Source organism: Sarcophilus harrisii, chromosome 6 (genome assembly GCF_902635505.1).
Source record: "Sarcophilus harrisii chromosome 6, mSarHar1.11, whole genome shotgun sequence".
NCBI lineage: Eukaryota > Metazoa > Chordata > Mammalia > Dasyuromorphia > Dasyuridae > Sarcophilus > Sarcophilus harrisii.
Window position 1 is genome coordinate 233,650,474 of NC_045431.1, and position 21,667 is coordinate 233,672,140.

Here is a 21,667-nt window from a genome sequence, read left to right on the forward strand (position 1 = left end):
ACTGATCCATCGACTAAACTGGCACAATGTCTATTGAAACTGTTTTTGGTTTTCTGAGGGATTTTGATTATTGTTTGTCAACTTTAAATCACTAGGATCCGCAGACCTGCCAAACTTTGCCAAGGTTTCCCTTATGGGAATTCAGGCCCAGAGGGCAAATAGCTGTTTTCAGATATAGAAAAGAGACAGGAGACTTTTCTTTGTTGAATTACTTTGTGTAGCCATTGAAGTAATGGGTCTCTTTTTCTCCTTTTCTTTGGAAACAGGAAAGATGCAAAGAACAGTGATGTGTCCTTTTCTCAAATTAAGTAAGTTGGTACAAAGCTTTGTTTTTTAAATCTGAGCCTTATAACTCCCCTTCCCTCTCCCCTCAATTCATACATGTAGTTGTGGTCTTTCGAAGGACAATCCCAGTGTATTATTTTATGTTTTAGCTCTGAGAAGTTTCCTTTTCAAAAAGCTAATGAAGTTAAAGCATTTCAATTTTGATGGAAAGAGAGCCAGGCTTGGAAACAAAAAGACCTGAATCTGTCTGCCATTAAGACAGATTGACTCTGTGATTCTGGGCAAGTCACTTCAGTGTCTAATGTACCTTGGAACTACAGATAAGTAACTTGTCTGTCTGTATGGAGGAAGGGAGTTCCCACACTAGGAGTTTCCTACAGTTTCCTGTCATGAAATCATAGATCTATCCCACCCTTGCCATCAGCCATCCTCCTTCCTTTCCTCTCAGCAACAAATGGAAGCTCCCTGCCTGGCCTTGGTCTGTGAACCAATGTGGGTTTTGTGGCAGTGGCTCATTGAAATCTGAGACGAGGCGTTACATGGCAGTGCAAAGAGTCTTTGGACATCAAGAGACTTGTATTCGAGTCCTAACCACCTAATTTGGGTGCTGTGGACCAGTCATTAATCTCTCTGGGCTGGTTTTCTCATGTGTCCAAGAAGAGGCTTGGATTAGATTACTCCCTTTGATGAAAGGATCAGCTCATCTGCCTGAAGAGTAGAGATGATTTATTATATGTGTGCTCCTCTCCACCACAAGGGAAACAGCTAGGTCAGAATATCCAGAGGCCGTGGATTGGGTTTCAGGCTGCTAGACTTTGAGCTCAAAGATGGTGTTTCCTTTGGGCAGGGAAGAGTCAGGAGGTAAGAAGCCTGGGTCAGCTGGGAGATGTGAGAGCTCCAAACCAAGTGGGGAGATATGGGAGATCCAAACCTTCTCAGGGTCATGGTTCTTGAAGGCCTTAGCTTGTTGTGAGCACAGGGACCATCTCTTTCCTCTGGGTGAGCACTGCCAGCTCCCTTGGAAATCTCTGCCCATGTTTCTCCTCTTGTTTTTCCATCTGAAATTCACTGCCCCTCCGCTTGGCTCTTTTGAAACTTTGGCCAAGAGCACTTTCTATGAAATTCTTTATTTTGCAGATGAAGAAATAATAACTAATAATATCAACAAGAAGGCTCCCATTTAGAGAGTGCTATAAAGTTTACAAAGCCCTTATCTTATTGAAGGGAGGAGCTATGGTTACTATTACTGTGAGGGAGGGACTAAAACTACCTTCATTATATTCTCTCTATTTTACAAATGAGGAAGGTGAGGTCTTAGAAAAAAAGGGAAGGGAGTGACTTGCCCAAGATCATACAGCTAGTAAATGATAATGATCCAAAATTTAGATCCAGGTCTTTTGATTCTGTCTGGTGCTTTTTCTCTACATTTGTGCTTAGAGCCCTTATAGCCTAGGAATTTTTAGTCTTATTTCTTGAGTTTTGTTGTTATATACATGTACTTTGTTATATGCATATTTATATTTTACATAAATAGGTTATAGATACAGAAAGTCTTAGTGTAGTTAAAAGCTCTAATAGCTGAAAATTGAACTGGGCCTTTTGAGATATCTTTTACGTGTTAGTTTTTGTATTTTACATATGCATACATATAAATATAAACACATGTAGAATTTATGTGGAATATATATATTTAGAATATGTATATAGAGAATATGAATATGTAAAATATACATATATAGATATAAACATCATATGTGTTGTGTATATATGCACACACATATAGACAACATAGAATATATGTAATGTATATATAGAATACACATGTGTATATAAAATATAAACATTATACATAAAATATAGACTATATAAAATATAAATAGTTGTTCTTTACAGAATAAACATAATTTACTAATTTAAAGAGTTATACTTGAAGAGTTTTTGGTCTCCAAACAAACAATAGATTTCTAATTATTTTTTTCCTTCTTTCCTCTATGGTGAAGACCTAAAAAGTAAGTAAATTCTCAATATTTCCCTAGCTCGTGTCTTTGGTTTATACTTAGGTGAACTAGCAGCTAAGGCATTTCTAATGATTCCTTGTCCATTTCAGATCCAAGATTATTAAAGTGGAGAATTTTGAATCCTACTTTAAGAAACAGCAGGCTGACTCCAACTGTGGTTTCGCTGAAGAGTATGAAGTATGTATCTCTAAGGAATCACATATGATGTTGAGGGCCTTTTATTTTTTTATTTTGAATTTAGAAGAAAGCCACCCACTTTGGTGGTAGAGAGAAGCTTTGGCTGTTCGGATGAGGTGCCCCTCTTAGAGTTGGGAAGGCTGAAGATACCAGATCGTCTCCCAAAAGGAGACATTCAATCACCCACCGACTAGAGTAGTAATGGGAAGGCCTTTTCTTTCACAGGTTATATATGTACATATATAAATATGTATATATAATATACATGGAATATATATATAGAGAGAATATAAATAATATAGAATATATGTATATATAGAATATGTATATATAATATGTATGCAGAATGTATATATATATAGAATATAAACATTATATATATATATTTAATAGGCATAGAATATAGTTAGTCTAAGCCTAGAAACCTACCCGTCACTCTTCCTCTCTCGTGACAAGACCTTCTTCTCTTAGCCTTGGGTTGTTTATCTGTGAAATGAGTGCTTTGTCTACTAAGATCCTTTACAGCTGCCAGTTCTCTAAGTCTCAGAATTTGAAATGAATATTCAGGTTGAATATTGTCACTCTTGTCACTCTGTGAAGACTTTTCAGAAATGGAAGTTAAGACTGAGTCTCACTGAAGTCAGTAGAATATCTGTCAGGATTTCAGTCTCATGGATCTGTGGCTGGTTTGTGCTAGGGCATTCTTCTATTTCTCTCATGCCCTACTATATGGTCCTTACAGAGCCAGAACCATAAAAAACAAAGCATCATTTGGTGCTGCTTGTATGTCAGATTTATGATCCCTCCCTGAGCTCATCCCTTGAAGTCTTGCTGTTTTGGTGCTTCCAGTCAGTCCCTTTGCTTTGCCAATGTGGCAACCCAAAATCTCCTCTGACATGGTGAGGCATTGAGGCAATCTTATAATAAGAAATCAGCAGGCACAGTAATGCTGGAAGCATTAAAATAAAATAATATAAATAAATAAATATTTGTTTAATTAATTAACTTTAAAAAATAAAATAAATCTGGAAGCTCCTGGAAGGAGCTTTTGGGATCAACCCAAATCAACCCTTTTACAGATATTAAAACTGAAGCCTAAATAAGGTAAGTTACCTGCTCAGGCTCATATGTACTAAATGTCATGGATGGAACTCCAGTCCAGGGCCTCTGACTCCAAATGTAGGCTCCTTTAGCACATCAAACCTTTTCCTCTTATTTTGCTTGCAATGAGGCAGTTCCTGGATACTTAGAATCCTGTGATAGTGAAGTGATGTTGCCTCTAAGGAATATGTGGAAGCTCCTGCTTTGCGATATATCCTTGAATATTTACTCTCTTATTTTATAGGATCTAAAGCTCATTGGTGTGAATCAACCGAAATTTGCAGCTGAGATTCCGGAAAATAGAGGAAAGAACCGCTATAATAATGTCCTACCGTGTATGTGGTTTCCTTTGTTTAATTGAAAATATACTGGCAGTTTCTGCCAGTCTTTCGCATCCATAATAGTACTCATAGACTCATGTTGTTGTAATACAAGAAGTTTGATCAACTCTGTCATCCAACAACAAAAACAATAACAACAACTAGCATTTACTCTTTAAATTCTTTATAGTTTCCAAAGCACTTTGCATATATTATGTCATTTGGTCAGGAACCTTGTGCAGTATTATCCCCATTTTACAAATGAGGGACCTGAGGTTGAGAGAGATTAAGTGATTTGCTCAGCATCACAAAGCCTAAATGTCTAGGCTAGCATTATCAACTCAAGTTTTGTAATTGCAAGTTCAACACTGTCCATGATACCAACTTATCCCCTTTGTGAATTATCCAATAATCCAATCCAAACCAAAATGTTAGTTTACTGAACCTGAATGGACCCTCCTTCACAGGAGATTTTAGAGGGGATTGGGACTTGTGGTGATGGATGTGTTCTTTTCTGGGTATGAGTATTCTTGGGTAGATCACAACTTTCAGGGACCTCAGTTTCTTCAGCTGTAAAAATGAGGAAATTGCGACTAGAGAACCTGTGAAGTCCTTTCTAGTTCCACATCTCTGAGTCTATAAACTACAGAAAGGCTCCAAAGAAGAAACTTTGCTTAGAAGTAGGGCTACCTCAGTGGAAGGAACTGGCCCATTCCTCTCCCAATGCTGGACGTCTTTGGGTGCTGACTGAAGATTTATTTCTTTGGATGGTTGTTATGAGGTTAGGTACCTCAGCTACATAATCCAACTCAAAGAGCCTGCTTCTTTTGCAACTTTTAATCATTAAACTCTTTGAATGAAGGCAGAGGTGGTGATGGGGGAGGGTGTCCAAGATTGACCTAGGCATTGGGGAGACTCTTCTAGCTCTGTGATCCAGAGTTGCTTTATATTAATTAGTGATTATTGAAAGTGACATAATAGTATAGCTGCATTTTTCCTTGAGGAAATTGTGGCTGTCTTCCCTCTTCTAAATACTGTGCACTGTCAAGACTAATTATGTACAAATTTCCTGGAATAATGGTTCTGTGATAACCAATTTTTTTCTGACATACCAGATGACATTTCCCGTGTGAAACTTTCCATTCAAACACAAGTGACTGATGACTACATTAATGCCAATTATATGCCAGTAAGTACCCAAGGTTGGGATGACACCATTTCTTTCTTACTGTACAAACTTTCAGAACCTTTCTTCATGGCATTTACATCTAGAAAATGAATCCCTTTGCTTTTTTTCCCCCCTTTAGGGCTATTACTCTAAGAAGGACTTTATTGCCACTCAAGGACCCTTACCTAATACCCTAAAAGACTTTTGGCGTATGGTCTGGGAGAAAAATATTTATTCTATTGTTATGTTGACCAAGTGTGTTGAACAGGGAAGGGTAAGTATCTCTGAACAAAAAATCAGCATTCTCTCTCTTAGGATTTCAAAACTTATTTAAAAAATTTTTTCTTAGATAAGAGGAAGGCAAAAATTGAACTTTACTGTTACTTCCAGAAATACAAGTATCTTGCTCTTGTAGACAGATTTTTTATTTTGTAGTAGATTTTAGATTTTAAGATTATTTTAGATAGATTTTAATCTTAGGTCAAGTCACCAAGCATTTATCAAGGGTCTACCATATATCAGGCATTGTGCTGAATCCTGGAGATTAAAAAAAAAAAAAAAGCTAGATATAGTCCCACAGGAACCCTTAATCTAATGGAGGAGACAACGTGTGAACAAAGATAAGATATGTACAGGATAAATGGGAAATAATCAAGAAAGGGAACTAACTAGCTCTGAGGGAGGTTGGGAAAGACTTTTTGCTGAAGGTAGAATTTTAAGTAGAATTTAAAGGAAGGTAGAGAAACCAGTAGGCAGAGAAAAGGAGGGAAAATTCCAGGCCTGGGGGGCAGTTAGCAAAAATGTTCAGAGTTGGCAATGAAACACTTATTTCCCCCCTCCAATTCCTCTTCACCCTTCACCAAAGAAACAATAAGAAAAAAAAATCCTCATAACAATTATGTATAATTCAGCAAGGCATGTTGTTTCATTGGCCTTGAGCAACAATGTATGTATGAGTTGATATTCTGAATCTGTTGCCTTTCCCTTGGATAGTGAATATTGTGCTTCCTTATCTGTACGCCGCAGTTGTGGTTTGTTACTGTATTGATCAGAGTTCTAAAATCTTTCAAAAGTTATTTTTCTTAAAGCTGTTATTACACACATTTTTCTCTTGGTTCTGTTCACTTTGCTTTCTTTCACTTCAGACAAGTTTTTCCAGTTTTCTCTGAAACTGTTTTGTCATTTCTTATTGTATGATGATATTCCTTTACACTTGTATCCCATAAGTTGGATAGTCAGCTCCCACTAGTTGGCTTCATTTATCCCCCATGACTGCTTAAGTAACAACTTGGGAAAAAAAAAATCCAACAACCAACTTATCTCCTTGGATTAATCTAGGTTACAATGGCACCTTCTTATGCCTTAATACCTTCTTATGCCATAAGATCCTAGTCTATATCTTTCATATATGTTCAGCTTAGTACTTGGTTCAATAATTTTTTTTGAATAAGCTTAGTAAAATTCATGGAAGATGTCTCATAGACTGATTTACTGATGGGACCCACAAATACATATTAATGAATGTGTATTTATGGGAGGCTATATTCCAGGAGGGAATGATTAGAAAGGAAACCTGGAATCTTTTTCTAGATAGCAAGCAGAATTCTGCTAGTTATACTTCCCCCCCCCCCCTCTTATTCCATTAAAATAAATTAATTATTTTTAGGGTTGTTTTTACATCATAGTGATTTCTATATACTCCCTCCTCTAGACTGAATGAATAAATGAAAAAAATCAGTTAATCACATACATTGTGTCTTGGGTAATGCAAATTTTTAAAAGCAAAGATATATCTTCTCCTCTAAGAGCTTACATTTTATGGGCAGAGGGAGACAGCATACCTAGAGGATTGGTGGCTAGAGAGGGGCACTTGAATCCAGAAGTTACAGAAATGATGAGTTGGGAAATAGGGGAGTCCATTGCCACACTTTCTGCTGGACCAGTGGAAGAGTTGATTTGATCATGTGTCCAGAATTGGAGTGGGTAGGGGTTGAAAGGATCGTAAAGGGATAAAGTGGTTGGTGGAACTTGGAAGTTTGCTCTTTACATTCTATCTCTTTGGTTTCCTTCTTTCCTTTCGAGAAAAGGGAGACATTTGTTACCTCTTGTTCTCTAGAATCAAGGCTGTTTATTACAATTATGTTTATTTTCTTACAGAGATGTTTGTGAGCTCTCCCATAAACAGCTCCTAAGAAAATATTGTATTCCCAGAAAGCAATTTTGTTTTTGCACTTTGAACCAGTAGAGTCCAATTAATAGAGAATCTTCAACTTTATTTCCCCCCCAGCGATGGAAGTGGTTGGTTTGGACTCTAGGAAGCTTGTTTTTTTAAAAGCTTTTGTTAATAGACTTACCAGCTGGACCATCTGGATGGTCTTGATAATTTTCCATCTCGGGGGTGGGTTCTGGTGGTCTTGGAGCTGAATTTCTTCATTTTCTCAGTTCCACCCACTACTTGCCATCTCCACCACCTTCTAAGGCACTAAAATAGTTGGACTTCTGCAGCTATTTTTACTTGATTTAAAAATCAACATTGACTTCATGCTGAGTGTGGTGTCGAGAGTCTTGAATGAGGGTTTCTTTGTCCATTTGTCATTTTATCTGGGGCAATCTTGCCAAAAACCATCTTCCGATTTTGGTCATTGGTTGAAGCTTTTGATGTTGTGGTGAGTTTGGGGTGTTCACTCTGAAGTAGGTCCCCTGTACCCCAAGGGACAGTCACCTCTCTGGTCCTGGATCCCCTGTTTTTTTTTTTTTTTATTCCCCAGTGCTGTGTCTTCTTGCACATAATAAATGCTGATTGGATTGATTCTGTATTTTTTTTAGACCAAATGTGAGGAATACTGGCCTTCCAAACAAACTCAGAATTATGGGGATATAACTGTTGCCATGACATCAGAAATCATTCTTCCAGAATGGACGATAAGGGATTTCACAGTGAAAAATGTGAGTAAGAGGTGAAGGGAAGAGAGTCCTAGAACTTCTGGGGGCTCTGAGAAGGCCTTGTCCAGTAATTTACAAGCAGGGGTCCCCTCTATATTGTTTCTGTCAAGTGGTCATACAGATGCTGATGGAAAAGCACAAGGTGCCCTTGGGTAAAGACTCCTTGTGCTTTTGGTATTGCTTTGTCGGGTGATAGCTTAAAGATAGAATGTTTTTTTTGGAGTGTGGAGATTTGTTTGTTTTCCCCAAACAAAAGACTCTCCTGGAAAACAAACTAATTAGAAAAAAATTTTTTTTGAAAAAATTTTGATATAAATTGTTATTTTATCACTTGAGTGATTGTCCCAGGGTATTTTTTTTTTCTGAGGCAATTGGGGTTAAGTGACTTACCCAGGTCACACAGCTAGGAAGTATTAAGTGTCCGAGACCAGATTTGAACTCAAGTCCTCCTGACTTCAGAGCTGGTGCTCTCGCCACTGTGCCACCTAGCTCCCCCCATAGTGTACTCTTGAAGGCTTTCAGTTATTCTATAATATTTTATAGAATTCTATTTTAAAAATTATTATTATATTATTATAATTTTTATTATTCTAATAATAATTATTATAAATATAAATATATAAATAATTCTGTTCTTCACAGGAGTACCCTCAACACTGATAAAATCACTAGCCTACATCCTAAAACCTTCACTCCCAGCAGAAAATAATAAAATCCATGACTATTTAGTTTGTATCAGCTAGTTGTAATTAGCATTCATAGTGTGAGTTCAGCAGCATTTTAGCAGGGACGGGCTGAGAGCTTCCTGCTCTTCCTGGGAGTCCTTCTCCCTTCTGGCCTGCCATCTTTCTCCATTGCTTCTTTTGCTTGGCAGAGCAAGACCAGCGAGAGCCACCCCCTACGTCAGTTCCATTTTACATCCTGGCCTGATCACGGCGTGCCGGACACCACAGACCTGCTCATCAACTTCCGATACCTGGTCAATGATTACATGAAGCAGAGCCCTCCGGAGTCCCCCGTACTGGTTCACTGCAGGTACCGTGGCCTGTCCTGTGCTCCTTCCGAGAGGCGTTTTGTATAATAGGTCTTTGAATCGGAAAGGAGCCTTTGGGCCTTCTAGGACTCCTCATAGAAATTGAGGGCACTAAAATAAACGGGCTGAACTAGAGCATCAAACTAGGGGTGTGTGCTGTGTGTGTGTACGTGTACACAGAAGTTTTCATGCTTCTGCAAAGGATTTCAGCTGAATTCAATTCAATTCATTCAGCAGATTTTTGTTTGCTTGACTCCAGAGCCGGCATACTTTCCCCTGTCCCAGGAATGTGATGGGAACAAAGGGCAGAGTTCTCTAGGAAAGCTGAGTTTTTAGGTCCCTGAGACAGAGCTGTCATTATATGGGGATGTGACACGAGTGTGTCCCTTCTGTCTTCCAGCGCTGGAGTCGGCAGGACTGGGACCTTCATTGCCATAGACAGACTCATCCATCAGATGGAGAACGAGAATGCTGTAGATGTGTATGGGATTGTGTACGACCTCCGCCTGCATCGACCTCTGATGGTGCAAACGGAGGTATGGCCAAATACTGTACTCATAAGCCAAAGGGGAGGAAGGGGAGCAGGAACGAGGCACCCTGCCCGCTTGGTCAAACACTGATTTTGACGTCCCTTTTGAAACCACGAGTGGTAGCCGAGAGACCGCTGTCCTGATTTATCCAGCTGAGGAAAAATGTTCTTCACCTGGTCCCTCCACAGCGTCTGTCACAGAGCAAATGCTTAAAAACGGTCCCCTGATTTGTGTGCTTGAAATTGAGGATACCTGAATAGCTGGGCAATAGCAGCAGAACCAGGGGTTAGATTTATGCTACATGAATTGGTCAGATTATGTTCATTTCTGTTCACTGAACACTTAGAATCAGTAAGCATTTATTAAACAACAACTGTGTGTCATGCCCTGTGCTAAGTGCTCGAGATAACAAAGAAAGGCCAAAAACAAAAAACAAAAACCCCAGTCCCTGCCCCCAGAGCTCATATTTTGCAAAATCTTAAGGCAATAGTACCACAAGATCACAAAAAGGAAAAATGAAAACTGTCCTCCCGGACGGGGCTTCTTCCCCATGCTGAATTTGTTGGTTTGCTTTTTGTATTTTGATAACTATTTCAATATTGCTGATTTCCTTTATAAGCCTGTGGAGATTGTTTTACATATTTAAAAATGTGATTCTGAGAGTGGATCCATGGGCTCCTCCAAGCTACCAGAGGGGTCCTTGTTGCATAAAGAGGTTTGAGAACCCCTGATGAAAATGAAGGGTTTATTTGATGAAATAATGTATTAATGCTCCAATGGGATTTAAGTAGTGTGCCCAGAAGCATCGGCTCCGTGTTGGCAGTATGTAACTGGATAGATGCTTGGGAGCTATAGCAAGACCACTGGATTTGGGCTTTCCTGGGCCCATGGGCTTCTTTCAGAGTCACTTCCATGAAGACTTGTTTCCATCTGAAAGTTCTTTCTCTCCTCAAAGTTTTCTAATTACGATAACAACAGAAGTAATAGTGAGCATATTGTGGTTTAATATTTGCAAAATGCTTTCCATTTATCTTTTTGGATCCTCACAACCATTCTCTGAAGTAGTTGTTATTATTATCCCTGTCTTAAACCTTAGCCTCTCCTTCAAGGAGACTCCATTCTCTTGAGGACACACAGCGGATACAATTGTAGTGAGTGAATGTGTGACAAACAAGTGGAAGGTTATTTTGGGCCCTTAGAAAATTAATTATTACTTAACTACCACTACTGAGGGGAGTAGTTAAGTTCTCATGGAGAAGATGGCACTTGCCCCATGTCTTGAGGCAAGGAAACTTTTCTGGGCATGGGAGAATGGCCGGGGCAGAAACCCAGGGATGGGGATGGAGTGTCATGTGTGAGCACCCATAGGGAAGACAGTTTAGCTGGACCATAACAGGTATGATGTCGGAGGAGTCTGGAAAGGTAGGTGAGAGCAAGGCTATGAGGTTCTTAGGGAGAGAGGAGGTCCTAAAGCTAAAGCTAAGATAGCCTTGAGATAGACTCTAAGGTCCTTTCCAGTTCAAAATTCCCAGTTGAGGACTCCATTTCCTTTAAGATATGAGGCACGAAGCCTTGTCCCCTCCCCTTGGGACCAGGTGTCCCAAGTGACCTTTTCCTTATTTGTTATATATTAATTCCATAAGAATGTACCTGCCATGTGCTCTCATCAGAATGTGATCTCTGATCACTCCCCAGCCCTAACCTGCCTCCCCAGCTCACCACCCATTATTCCACATCCCGTTGGGTCTTGCCATCCAAACAAGCTGTCTCTCCACTCGTTCCTCACAAACAACAGTTCATGGTCTCTCCATTGGCAGAAACGACACTGGGTTTGTGGGCGGGACTTGTGTTCAGATACCACCCCTGACACTTTTTTTGCTACCTTCTGACTTCGGGCAGGTCCCTAGACCCTGTAAGATAATGGTACAGGTTGGATCATCTCTGCGATTCCTTCTAATCCTGTATCTGTGATCTCCTGGGGATCCTACAGTTGAGCAGAGGGTTAAGTCACCAACACAGCATTGCATGATAAGTGCATCCGAGAAGGGCAGAATTCAGTACTGGGAGAGCTCCAATGGGGCTAGCCATTCACCCCTCCCGGCAGTCAGGGAAGGCATCCTGAAGGAGAGGGAGACATTGGCTGAGCTTTACAGGATGGAGAGGGACCTGGCAGGTGAAGGGAAGAGAGAGGGGACTTTTGTTCCAGACTCTGGGACCCATCCTGGCACAGACCCAGAGACGGTTTCAGGCCCAACTGTTTTCTGTTCATGTTCCATGCCCAGTTTCAAATCAACATTCCTGCTTTCATCAGTGAAACTCCCAATTCATTCTTTTTCTCTTGCGTTTTCTTGGTCAGGATCAGTACGTCTTCCTCAATCAGTGCGTTTGGGATATTATCAAATCTCAGAAAGACTCCAAAGCTGATCTCATCTACCAAAACACAACAGCCATGACCATCTATGAGAACCTCGCGCCAATGACTGCTTTTGGGAAGACGAATGGTTACATTGCTTAATTCCAAAGGAAAACCTTCCAGCTCGGAGCTTCCTGGGCCTGGCGCCCCCACAGTAAAGGGAAACGAATGCACTGTTGTGGATATGTTTTTATATGTACAGTGTCTTAATCTGTGTGTGCGTGTGTGTGCGGGTGTGCATGTGTGCATGTGCGTGCGTGGGTGTGTACTCTGTTTGGCTTTGACCAATCTTGAAGGCTTGAAGATACATATGTAAGAAAATGCGAACGAGAAGTTGGACTTCAGGGACTGTGGCTGAGGAAACCAACTGCATTTGGGATGAAGAATAGGATGAGTTGACTTTTTCTCTGGGGGTTGCAGACCAATGAGGAAAAGTGAGCTGCAAATTTCTTCCCCCTCTTCTTTCTAAAGGACATACCTTCTCTCTTCTCTTCTCTCCCTCTCCCTCCCTCCCCTTTCCTTCCTCTCTCTCTCCCTCTTTCTTCTCTCTCCCTCTCTCTTCTCTCTCTCTCTCTCCCTCTGTTCCCTCCCTCCATCCCCTTTCCTCTTTTGTAAATGGGCAAACTCTTTTATATGGTTCACATTCTGAAGCCAAGATTGTGTTGAGTTGAGTATATTTTGAGGATCAGAAGTCTATTTTTACCTACTGTATCTTGGAATCTCACTGATGGAGAAATGCATAATTTTGGTTGTTTATAGTGTCAAGAGGGAGATGTGGTATCTCCTCCATGTGGATTTTATATTTAAACATGTGCCTTTCCTAATTATGCTTCCGTAGGCAAAATCAGTAGATATCTATATTTTTATATTGAATCTCATAATTGGAATATACATTATATTTAAAAAAATAGATTAGTGAAAAAGGCCTAGCCTTTTCAGTGCCATTCCTATGGTCTTTTTTAAAGCAACTTTTCCTCTCTTTCCTCTCCCATCTTTTTTCATTCCCTCTTTCTTTCTTGTCTCTTCCTCCCACCCTATCTTCTTTCTTCTCTTTTCTCATTTTCTACCTTTCCCTTCTTCCCCTCCCCCCGCTCTTTCCCCCTTCCCTCTCTTTTTTTCTTTCCCCTCTTACTTCCCTTCAGTATATTTGCCCCCTTCCCTCCCCCCCTTCCTTCCCTGATTTCTTCCCAAAGACTTGGTCACTCTTGTCTCCCAGCCCCTTGCTGGCTGGGTGGGAGCAGAGAGCAGTTTTTTGCTCCCACAGTGACACGGCCCGCTTCCCCAGCCTGGGCTTTTTTTTTTTTTTTTTTTTTTTTTTTTTGTTGTTGTTGTTGTTATTGTTGTTGTTGTTGTCATTTCTGTGTGTGGTAAGAAGGATTATTTAAAGGTGCAATATGTGATGTAGTGATTCATGATGCTCTCTCTATGTTTTTTAGTAGAGATTTACTCAGGTTGGTATTTTATGTGTCTTTTTTTTTTTTTTTTTTTTTTTTTAAAGAAAAAACTGTGTGTGATTCTGTGAAAACTTTCGTGTAATGATCAGTGTCCAATCGGGCCCCGTCTCCCTCCCCAAAGTCCACTGGCTCTTGTCTCTACTGGCAGTGACATGCATCGATATCTACTGTATATAGATCTCACTCTCGTGAGTCAGAACTGAGGTGTAAAAATTTTGAATTTGTATCAAAGATGTAATTATTATTTTAAAAAATTCTTTTCAATATACTGCTGCTGTCATGACTTTGCTCTGTTTCAAAAATTAATTTGGGGGAAGGGAGGGGTCAAGGGTGCATTTCTTGAGAATTTAAGAATTTATCACAGACTTCTTTTTTAACGGCTTCTGGTTTGGGAACCCCTTGGAGCATCAAAATGGAAGGAGCTGGTTTTTGGCAGCGATTGGTCTTGTTTTTTCGCTCTCCAAGCTGACGGAGGGCAGCTTAGGTGAGGCAATGGAATGAGTGCGGGACCTGGAATCAACAAGACCTGGATTCAAATCTAGCCTCAGACATTTAATAGTTGTATGATCCTTAAGCAAGTCATTTAACCTCTCTCTCTCTGTCTCATCTACAAAGTGGGGATGATAATAGTAACCACCTCCCAGTGTTATTGTGAAGGTAACGTAAGATATTTGTAAAGCACTTTACATATGTTGAAACACTACATCGACTTATTTTTTTATTATTATAACTTTTTATTTATAAAGCATATGCATGGGTAATTTTTCAACATTGACCCATGGATAACCTTTTGTTCCAATTTATCTCCTCCTTTCCCCCATCCCTTCCCCTAGCTGGCAAGTAGTCTAATACATGTTAAATATGTTAAAGTATATGTTAAATCCAATATAGGTATACATATCTATACAGTTATCTTGCTACACAAGAAAAATCGGATCTAGAAAGAAAGAAAAAAAAAACCTGAGAAGGAAAACAAAAATGCCAGCAAACAATAACAGAAAGAGTGAAAATGCTATGTTGTGATCCACACTCATTTCCCATAGTTCTCTCTGGGCGTAGCTGATTCTCTTCATTACTGAACAATTAGAGCTGGTTTGGATCCTCTTATTATTTCCATCAGAACTGATCATCTTATAGTTGCCATGTATAATGATCTCCTGGTTCTGCTTATTTCACTTAGCATTAATTCATGTAAGTCTCTCTCCAGGCCTCTCTGAAATCATCCTGCTTGACCTTTTATTTTTTTAAGCATTGGGGGTTCAAGCTCCCCAAAGACAATGGAATGGTTTGCCAAGCAAACTGAAGTGGATTGAAGGATCTGACATGACCAAAATGACTGCCTGCTACCACTGCCAAAATAAGGTTTTGAGTGCTTCAGATAGAAAAGCCGTCCCATAGGATATCATTATGGGGAAAAACACTGGATGTCATAGGCCTGGAGCGCAAATCCACTTATGCCTCGGTGATTTTAGGCAAGTCACTTAATCTCATCCACATTCAGTGACGTCAGCTGAGGTGTTGGATAGTACCTGCCTCACAGGTTTGGAGAACTCTAATAACATCGAGGGAAAGTGCTTTGCAAACGATGCCCTCTCTATATGCTATTATTATTATTATTATGGAAGTGTGGGGCCAACTGACTGCTAGGGTCCCTTCTAGCTCTCAGTTTCTGATCCTATCACAGGTCTCTTGTTTTAAGCTTCGGGGCGTCACTGGGATAGGCATCCAGATGATCAGCTCACCCTTTGTACCCTGGCCACGCTCTGCCAGTTGCTATCACTGGATCTGGGCGTTCTCTCTGGAAGGAAAAACAGAGGAAAGGACTTGCCCCTTCAGTCCTTTCAGAAGATTTCCCCCCCCTTAAATAAACACATTGTTTAAAGGACCCCTCCCTTCCTTCTCGTATGGACTTGAGAGAAGGGGGCAGCAGGTTCTGACGTGGTTTCTGACCCGCGGAAGGAGGAAGAGGTCCAGGAGAGGCCCCAGTGAGACTCCTAAGGGGTCACGCGTGGGGCATGGAGATTTTGATCTGCATCTTCTGGTGGCTGGGGGAATATAGGATGCCTATTTATAGTAATATGTACAGTAAAAAGAAGAAGAGGATCCAGTTTGTGAAGACAAAGAGGATGTGGAAAGTGACTGTAGCCTCCAGAAATATGGGAGTGGCGGGGCAGGAGGGAGTTCTTTTCAGGAGCAGTGAACCAGAGGCCAGTGAATTCTTATAGTCTTGCCTTTGGCGCAGCTTTTTGGTTCTCCCTTGCAAGATGTAGGCAGAAAAGCTCCCCCACCCAACTTATTTTTTCAAGTAAGTTTTGTTGATTTCTTTTGCTTTTTATACTAGTCATTCCTACAAATATCCCCTTCTGACTTGGAAAGCTCCAGTGTAATGGAGAGGAACGGTTGAGTTAAAAAAACAGGCCTTAAAACATACACACACACACACACACACACACACACACACACACTTTTTAGAGCTCAGCTTCTTAAACTCTGGTTTGTGATCCCATATGAGGTCCCCTAACTGAATGTGAGGATTACAAAATTATGATTTATTATCAGCAAACATTTGATTTTTAGTCCTATTTTATAAAGCCATATACTGGGAATCATGTCAAAATTTTTCTGGTGAAAAGGGAACTTTAGGAAGACTCCCTCCTTTTCACCTGTTAGACTTGGGAGATAGATGTCTTTTACACAAGGGAAGAAGGTTACTTAGTAGAAAGGCTGCCATATATGCTGTCTGTGTCTATCTGTTTAGGTATGTGTGTGCGTATTATCCACACACACAAACGTCTGTGTGTATGTGTAACATATGTATAACCAATCATCCTTCCCTTTCCTTGCCTTTTTCCCTTTCCCTTCCACTCTTTCCTCTTCCCATTCCCTTCTCCCTCCTTTCCCCTTCTCTTCTTTCCTTTTTCATCCTCCCTTCCCCCTCTCTTTCTCTCTTCCTTTACCTTCCCTTCTTCTGCCCTTCCTGTTTCTTCCTTTCCCTTCTCCTTTCCCTTTCTACCTTCTCTTTCCTCCCTCACCTCCCTTTCCTCCTTTTCCTACCTCTCTTTTTCTCACCTCCCTTCCTTCTCCTTTTCCTCCTTTTCCTACTTTCTCTTCCCCCCCTTCCTCCCTTTCCTCCTTTTCCTACGTTCTCCTTTCCCCCCTCCCTTCCTCCTCCTTTTCCTTCTCTTCCTTCCTTTTCCCTCCCCACTTTCTTCTTCCTCCCTTTCCCCTCCTCCCTCCATTCTTATTGCCTCTCTCCCTGTCCTTTCTCCCTTCCTTCCTTCTTCCTCCTCCCCTTTCCCTTCCCCCTCCTTTCCCCTCTCTCTTTCCAGCTTTAGAGACATGATATTGTGAATCTTCTGAGGCCAATCAGGATGATGAAGGGCACAGGCCAATTGGTTGAGTCAACAGAAGATGATTAGTCCCTTGAATCTCAGTTTGCCCGCCTGTTAAAGGAGCCTCTCAGACTTTTCAGCTCTAGAACTCTGATCCAATGACTAAGGTTTATAGGACTTGACTTCAAATCTTAGTTCTGCTTTTTACTGCTAGTGTGGCTTTGGATAAGTCACTTCCCATTTTTGGACTTCAGTCTCCCCTCCTCTCTTCTTCCCTGCTTAAGTGAGGGAGTTGGGCTGTTTGGCCCTAAGGTAGGAGAAGATGTCTGTCTGTGATCCCAAGGGATTGCAGGAAGTCTGTTATCTTTGTGTTTCCTCCTGGTTTTTTTTTTTTGGGGGGGGAGGGGGGTCATCCTTAGCTGATCATTGAACCTTCCTTTCCTGTAAAATGGGGATGGTAATAATAATTTGACAGCACTGGATAATTTGAAAAAGGCCCTTTGCTTAGCAGAAAACAAGTTATGGCTGTGAGATGATGGATGGGATCTTGAAGAGTTTGTGACATGGACTAGTCAAGAGTGGACCTCCTGTATTTATCCTCATTCATGCTTCTGCCTTATCCAAATTGAATAAAGCTTCAGAGTTCTCCTTTGCTCACACTTCAGTTTCCATCATTTTGGCAGCCTCTTTAAAAAGGAGAAATCAGATCACTGGGAACTCCAAAATTCAGCCACACTTACTATTTTATTATATAAAGTACCTTTTGCTGGTTCCTAGGAGCAAAAGTCGACAAACACTAAGCACTTGGTACCGGTGATAGGGAAATGATTTCCCCATAGAGATAGGTAGTTGATTATCTTTCACTATATCACAAACCTCCTAAACTCCTAAGCTTAAATAAATATAAAAGTGGATACAAATAATGATTTACAATTCCTTTCTCTATGAGAAGGATCATACCAAGAGTCACCTGTAACCAACACTCTTAAGCAGAACAAAATTCCCATCATTCAGCTCTCAAGATGCATGAAAAGTCTTAAAATAACCCTCCTTGTTTCTTTTATAAGATAAAAAATAAAAAGATTCCGTGGTTAAGGTTTTCTTTATTTTCTTTTCTGTCTTCTTAGTTTCTTTCATGACATCCCTATTAAAAGTCTATGAACTGGGGCAGCTTGGTGGCACAGTGGATAGAGCACCAGCTCTGAAGTCAGGAGGACCTGAGTTCAAATATGATCTCAGACACTTAATACTTCCTAGCTGTGTGACCCTGGCCAAGTCACTTACCCCAATGAACTCAATCTCTTGAAAATAATTAGGTACATGTAGATGTAGAGTAGATGGAAGGTAATTTTAGAAGGGGAACGCATTAGAGGTTTGGCACCAAAGACTTCCTGCAGAAGGTGTGATATGAGCTGTCTTCAAGAAAATTAGGGATGTTAAGGGATCATGGGAATTCTAGTCTCACAGACCTTTTGTATGTCTAGGTAAGTTATTAGCACAGTGTCTGGCACAAAGTAGGCACTTAATTTAATTGATTGATTATGTAGAATTATAACAATTAATTCATATAAGATAGTGAAATTGAGAGGTGTGAGCAAAGTGTAGAGGGCTGGTTTTGGACCCAGTTTCAAGTTCTAATTCAGAGACTTTGCAGCATATTTATAACACTCTGGGACTCACTTTTCCCATTGTAAGATGGGGCAAGGTCATAGTGCATGACCTTTAAAGTCCCTTCCAGACATTTATAAAAATAATAATAATATTTATATAGCACTTAAAGGTTTGCAAAGTGCTTTACAATGCATTTTATTCTACCCTCACAACAATTCAGTGTTGCTGTTATCATCCTCATCTTAACAGATGCAGAAACCTTACTAGGTTAAGTGACTTGTATGTTTTCCAGCTGCTGGTAAGTGTCTGAGGCAGGATTTGAACTCCTCACACAGGGAAAGTGGTTAGAAAAAGGGATGCAAGGATGCTCCCAATGTATCTCTTAGAACTTTAGAATCAATCGATTGGATGACATGGAGACACTGGCACAGGACCGCCCAGTACGGCGTGCCCTCATCACAGAAGAACACAGCAGAATTGGATTAACCCAAAGGAAACATGAAATATGCAGGATGAGAGAAGCTACCCCAAATGGTCACCTGGGCTATTTGTGTCCAACCTGTGGCACGCCAAGATCAGCCACAGTCAGACATACGGTAACTCGATTCTAACATAGTGACTTTATTTTGGTCCTCTTTGAAAATGGAGGTCAACAACTACAAGATCCATTGATCTAGCTCTCTACGAAGCTCTCTCTAACTGCCCCAGCCCCAAAGCAGCAGCAATCACACATAAAGGGGACATTTGGGTTGGCAAAAGATGACTCCCAGCTGGAGAAATGAGGAAGGATTGCATTTTCTAAGGCTCATTTCTTATGCTTAATTCATTTTCTTGGTCAAGTTGGCTTGTCTACCTTAGTTTAAGGGGAATAGAGACCTTGGGGAATATTCATTCAATAATCGACATTTCTTGTCTGTAGCAAGTCAAACCTTGAGGAGGGACCCCTTCCCCAATGAAGAACCGCTAATTATCTGTTACTTATGGTTATAGTAAATTGCTAAGGGTACTGAGAAATTGAGAGATTTGTTTAGGATCACATAGTGTCAGAGATTGTATATGAATTTAGGTTTTCTTCACTTCCAGGTCAACCCAATAACCTTGGGGTTCCCAAAGTGAAGCATTGGTTGGGTATGATCAACCATTTGGGAGTGGGAACACAGGTTGCAAGCCATCTCCCCCCACCAAGTTCTAGGCCTATCTTTAGTACAAGTACCCCCTCTTCTTTACTAACCTGCTTCCTCCCACTGCTTTCATATTATTACCTTGGATAGGGGAAAGGGGAAGAGGACAAGCATTCATTAAACACCTACTGTAGTTCAAATTCCCATTATGCTAAACATTTACAAATATCTCTTTAATCCTCACTGCCAACCTGGTTGCTATGTTCTATTGTTATTCCCATTTTACAGATAAGGAAACTGAGGCAGATCGGGGTAAATGACTTGCCCCGGGTCACACAGCTAGTAAATTTCTGAGGTTACATTTGAATCCAGGTTTTCCTGACCCTAGGCTCAGTGCTCCAAATCACTGTACCACCTATTTCCTAAAAGTGGGTTCCCTCAGGGAGATTTTAAGCTAATTGTACCCTGGTAGTTTCCAGTAGTTTCAGAACAATGGCCAAGTGAGAAAGCCCTGTCTCTGCAGGAGCAGAGAGGAAGGGAATGTATAGATTAAATATAGAGACAAATAATCTCACTTTACAGATAAGAAAATTAAGATACTAAGAGATAAATGAAAACACAGATGAAATTTCTATCTAATTGTACAAATAGGGAAACTGAATCAGAGAGAGGAAAAGGGGATGTAAAAAGCTCAGCTCTCTAGTCCAATCTCCTCACTTTAAAAATGAGGAAATTGAGAGGTAAAGGGGATGTATAAATCAGATATACAGTCAAATTTCTATTTCTAAGTTTTAGAACATATGTCATTATTAGTACAGTAATACAGATATGTGAGGCAGCATTGTATAGTAGAGAACCAACCTCAGAGCCAGGAAGTCCAGGAGTCCCCCCTTGGGCGCTAGGGAAGGTGCTGGCCAGTATTAGTGGAAGGAGTTTCCTCACCTGGAAGTTCTGGAAATCACAGATTTCGTCTCTATCCCTATCTCCTAATTTATAAATCTGCAAATCTACAAGTATTGACATGCACAATTTTTTTTTTTTAAGTGCTAAGGGTGTACATTCAAAAAATTTGGAGACTATTGCCCTGATCTGCCAATTAGTCTGAATGTAGGAGAAATGACTTTCCCATGTGCAAGTAAGGGGAAAAAAGAACATTTTCAAACACCCTAATTCCTCTTTTACATTTCCTTTTGTGGTCTTAGATTTGGGGCACGTGTGTGTTTGTGCCTTTAAAGATTGGACTTGTATCCAACAGAAAGGGGGCAGGCCGATCTTTTGGCCTTCGGAGGCAGAGCCAAGAAAGCTCAACGCGGATTTGGGGCTTGAAAAGGAGGATCTGGGATCCCCCGTCCCGGAACTCGGGACCTTGTGGCTTTCTGAGAACCAGCAGTTACTGTTCATTTCACCTGGAGTCATTTTACAAGCGACCACTAGGTGGCAACAGAGGACTGGCATTAGGAAGCGCAGCCTTAAGTCTTCAGGGAGGCAGAGGAGGCTGAGCCCGGCGGGCTGGCTGGCAGCTTCCCAGCAGTCCCCGGGGAGCTGAGCCCGAGCATCTGCTTCGCAACCGTAGGCAGCCCTGGGGACCAGCTAGCCAAGTCTCCCCGGTTTACAGAGCGGCAGAGCCGTAAGATGTCAGAGCCGGAGCACAGTGATAGGGCCGCGGGAAGCAGTGCAGGCCAGCCCCGGCTTCGGGGCCGCAAGTGCCGGCTTTTCATCTTCGAGCCCTGGCAGGGATTGTGGGAACCATTAAAATGATTAAGTGGATCCTAGGTCTAGAGCTGGGAGGGACCCTGGGGGGGGTCATCAAGTACAGTCCCTTACAGAGGGGGAAACTGAGGCCCAGAGAGGGGGAGGGAAGGAATAGATCAGATGTTTAGTCCACAGAGCCCCCACAGAGCCCAGAGAGGGGATGAGACTATTTGGATCAGATGCCTAATCCAACCCCCTCATCTTCCTAATGGGGAAACTGAGGCTGGGGAGGGATGTACAGATCAGATGTTTAGTCCAGCCCCCACAAAATCCAGAGAGGGGATGAGACTATTTGGATCAGATGCCTAATCCAACCCCCTCATCTTCCTAATGGGGAAACTGAGGCTGGGGAGGGATGTACAGATCAGATGTTTAGTCCAGCCCCCACAAAATCCAGAGAGGGGATGAG

The 21,667-nt window shown here is 41.1% G+C and overlaps 1 protein-coding gene across 3 annotated transcripts in view; it reads left to right on the forward strand.

Moving 5' to 3' along the window:
• The window catches only part of PTPRJ (protein tyrosine phosphatase receptor type J), a 154,310-nt gene extending 140,600 nt beyond the window's left edge, over positions 1 to 13,710 (forward strand). For all 3 annotated transcript variants that reach the window (XM_031941343.1, XM_031941345.1, XM_031941344.1), the window contains 10 exons: positions 267 to 308; positions 2,286 to 2,294; positions 2,393 to 2,480; positions 3,826 to 3,916; positions 5,017 to 5,090; positions 5,209 to 5,343; positions 7,896 to 8,015; positions 8,887 to 9,047; positions 9,446 to 9,581; positions 11,932 to 13,710. In XM_031941343.1, coding sequence (XP_031797203.1) covers positions 267 to 308; positions 2,286 to 2,294; positions 2,393 to 2,480; positions 3,826 to 3,916; positions 5,017 to 5,090; positions 5,209 to 5,343; positions 7,896 to 8,015; positions 8,887 to 9,047; positions 9,446 to 9,581; positions 11,932 to 12,090 — 1,015 coding nt within the window. In that variant the 3' untranslated portion in view covers positions 12,091 to 13,710. The remainder of the gene's footprint in view (positions 1 to 266; positions 309 to 2,285; positions 2,295 to 2,392; positions 2,481 to 3,825; positions 3,917 to 5,016; positions 5,091 to 5,208; positions 5,344 to 7,895; positions 8,016 to 8,886; positions 9,048 to 9,445; positions 9,582 to 11,931) is intronic.
• Positions 13,711 to 21,667: the final 7,957 nt, after the last annotated feature.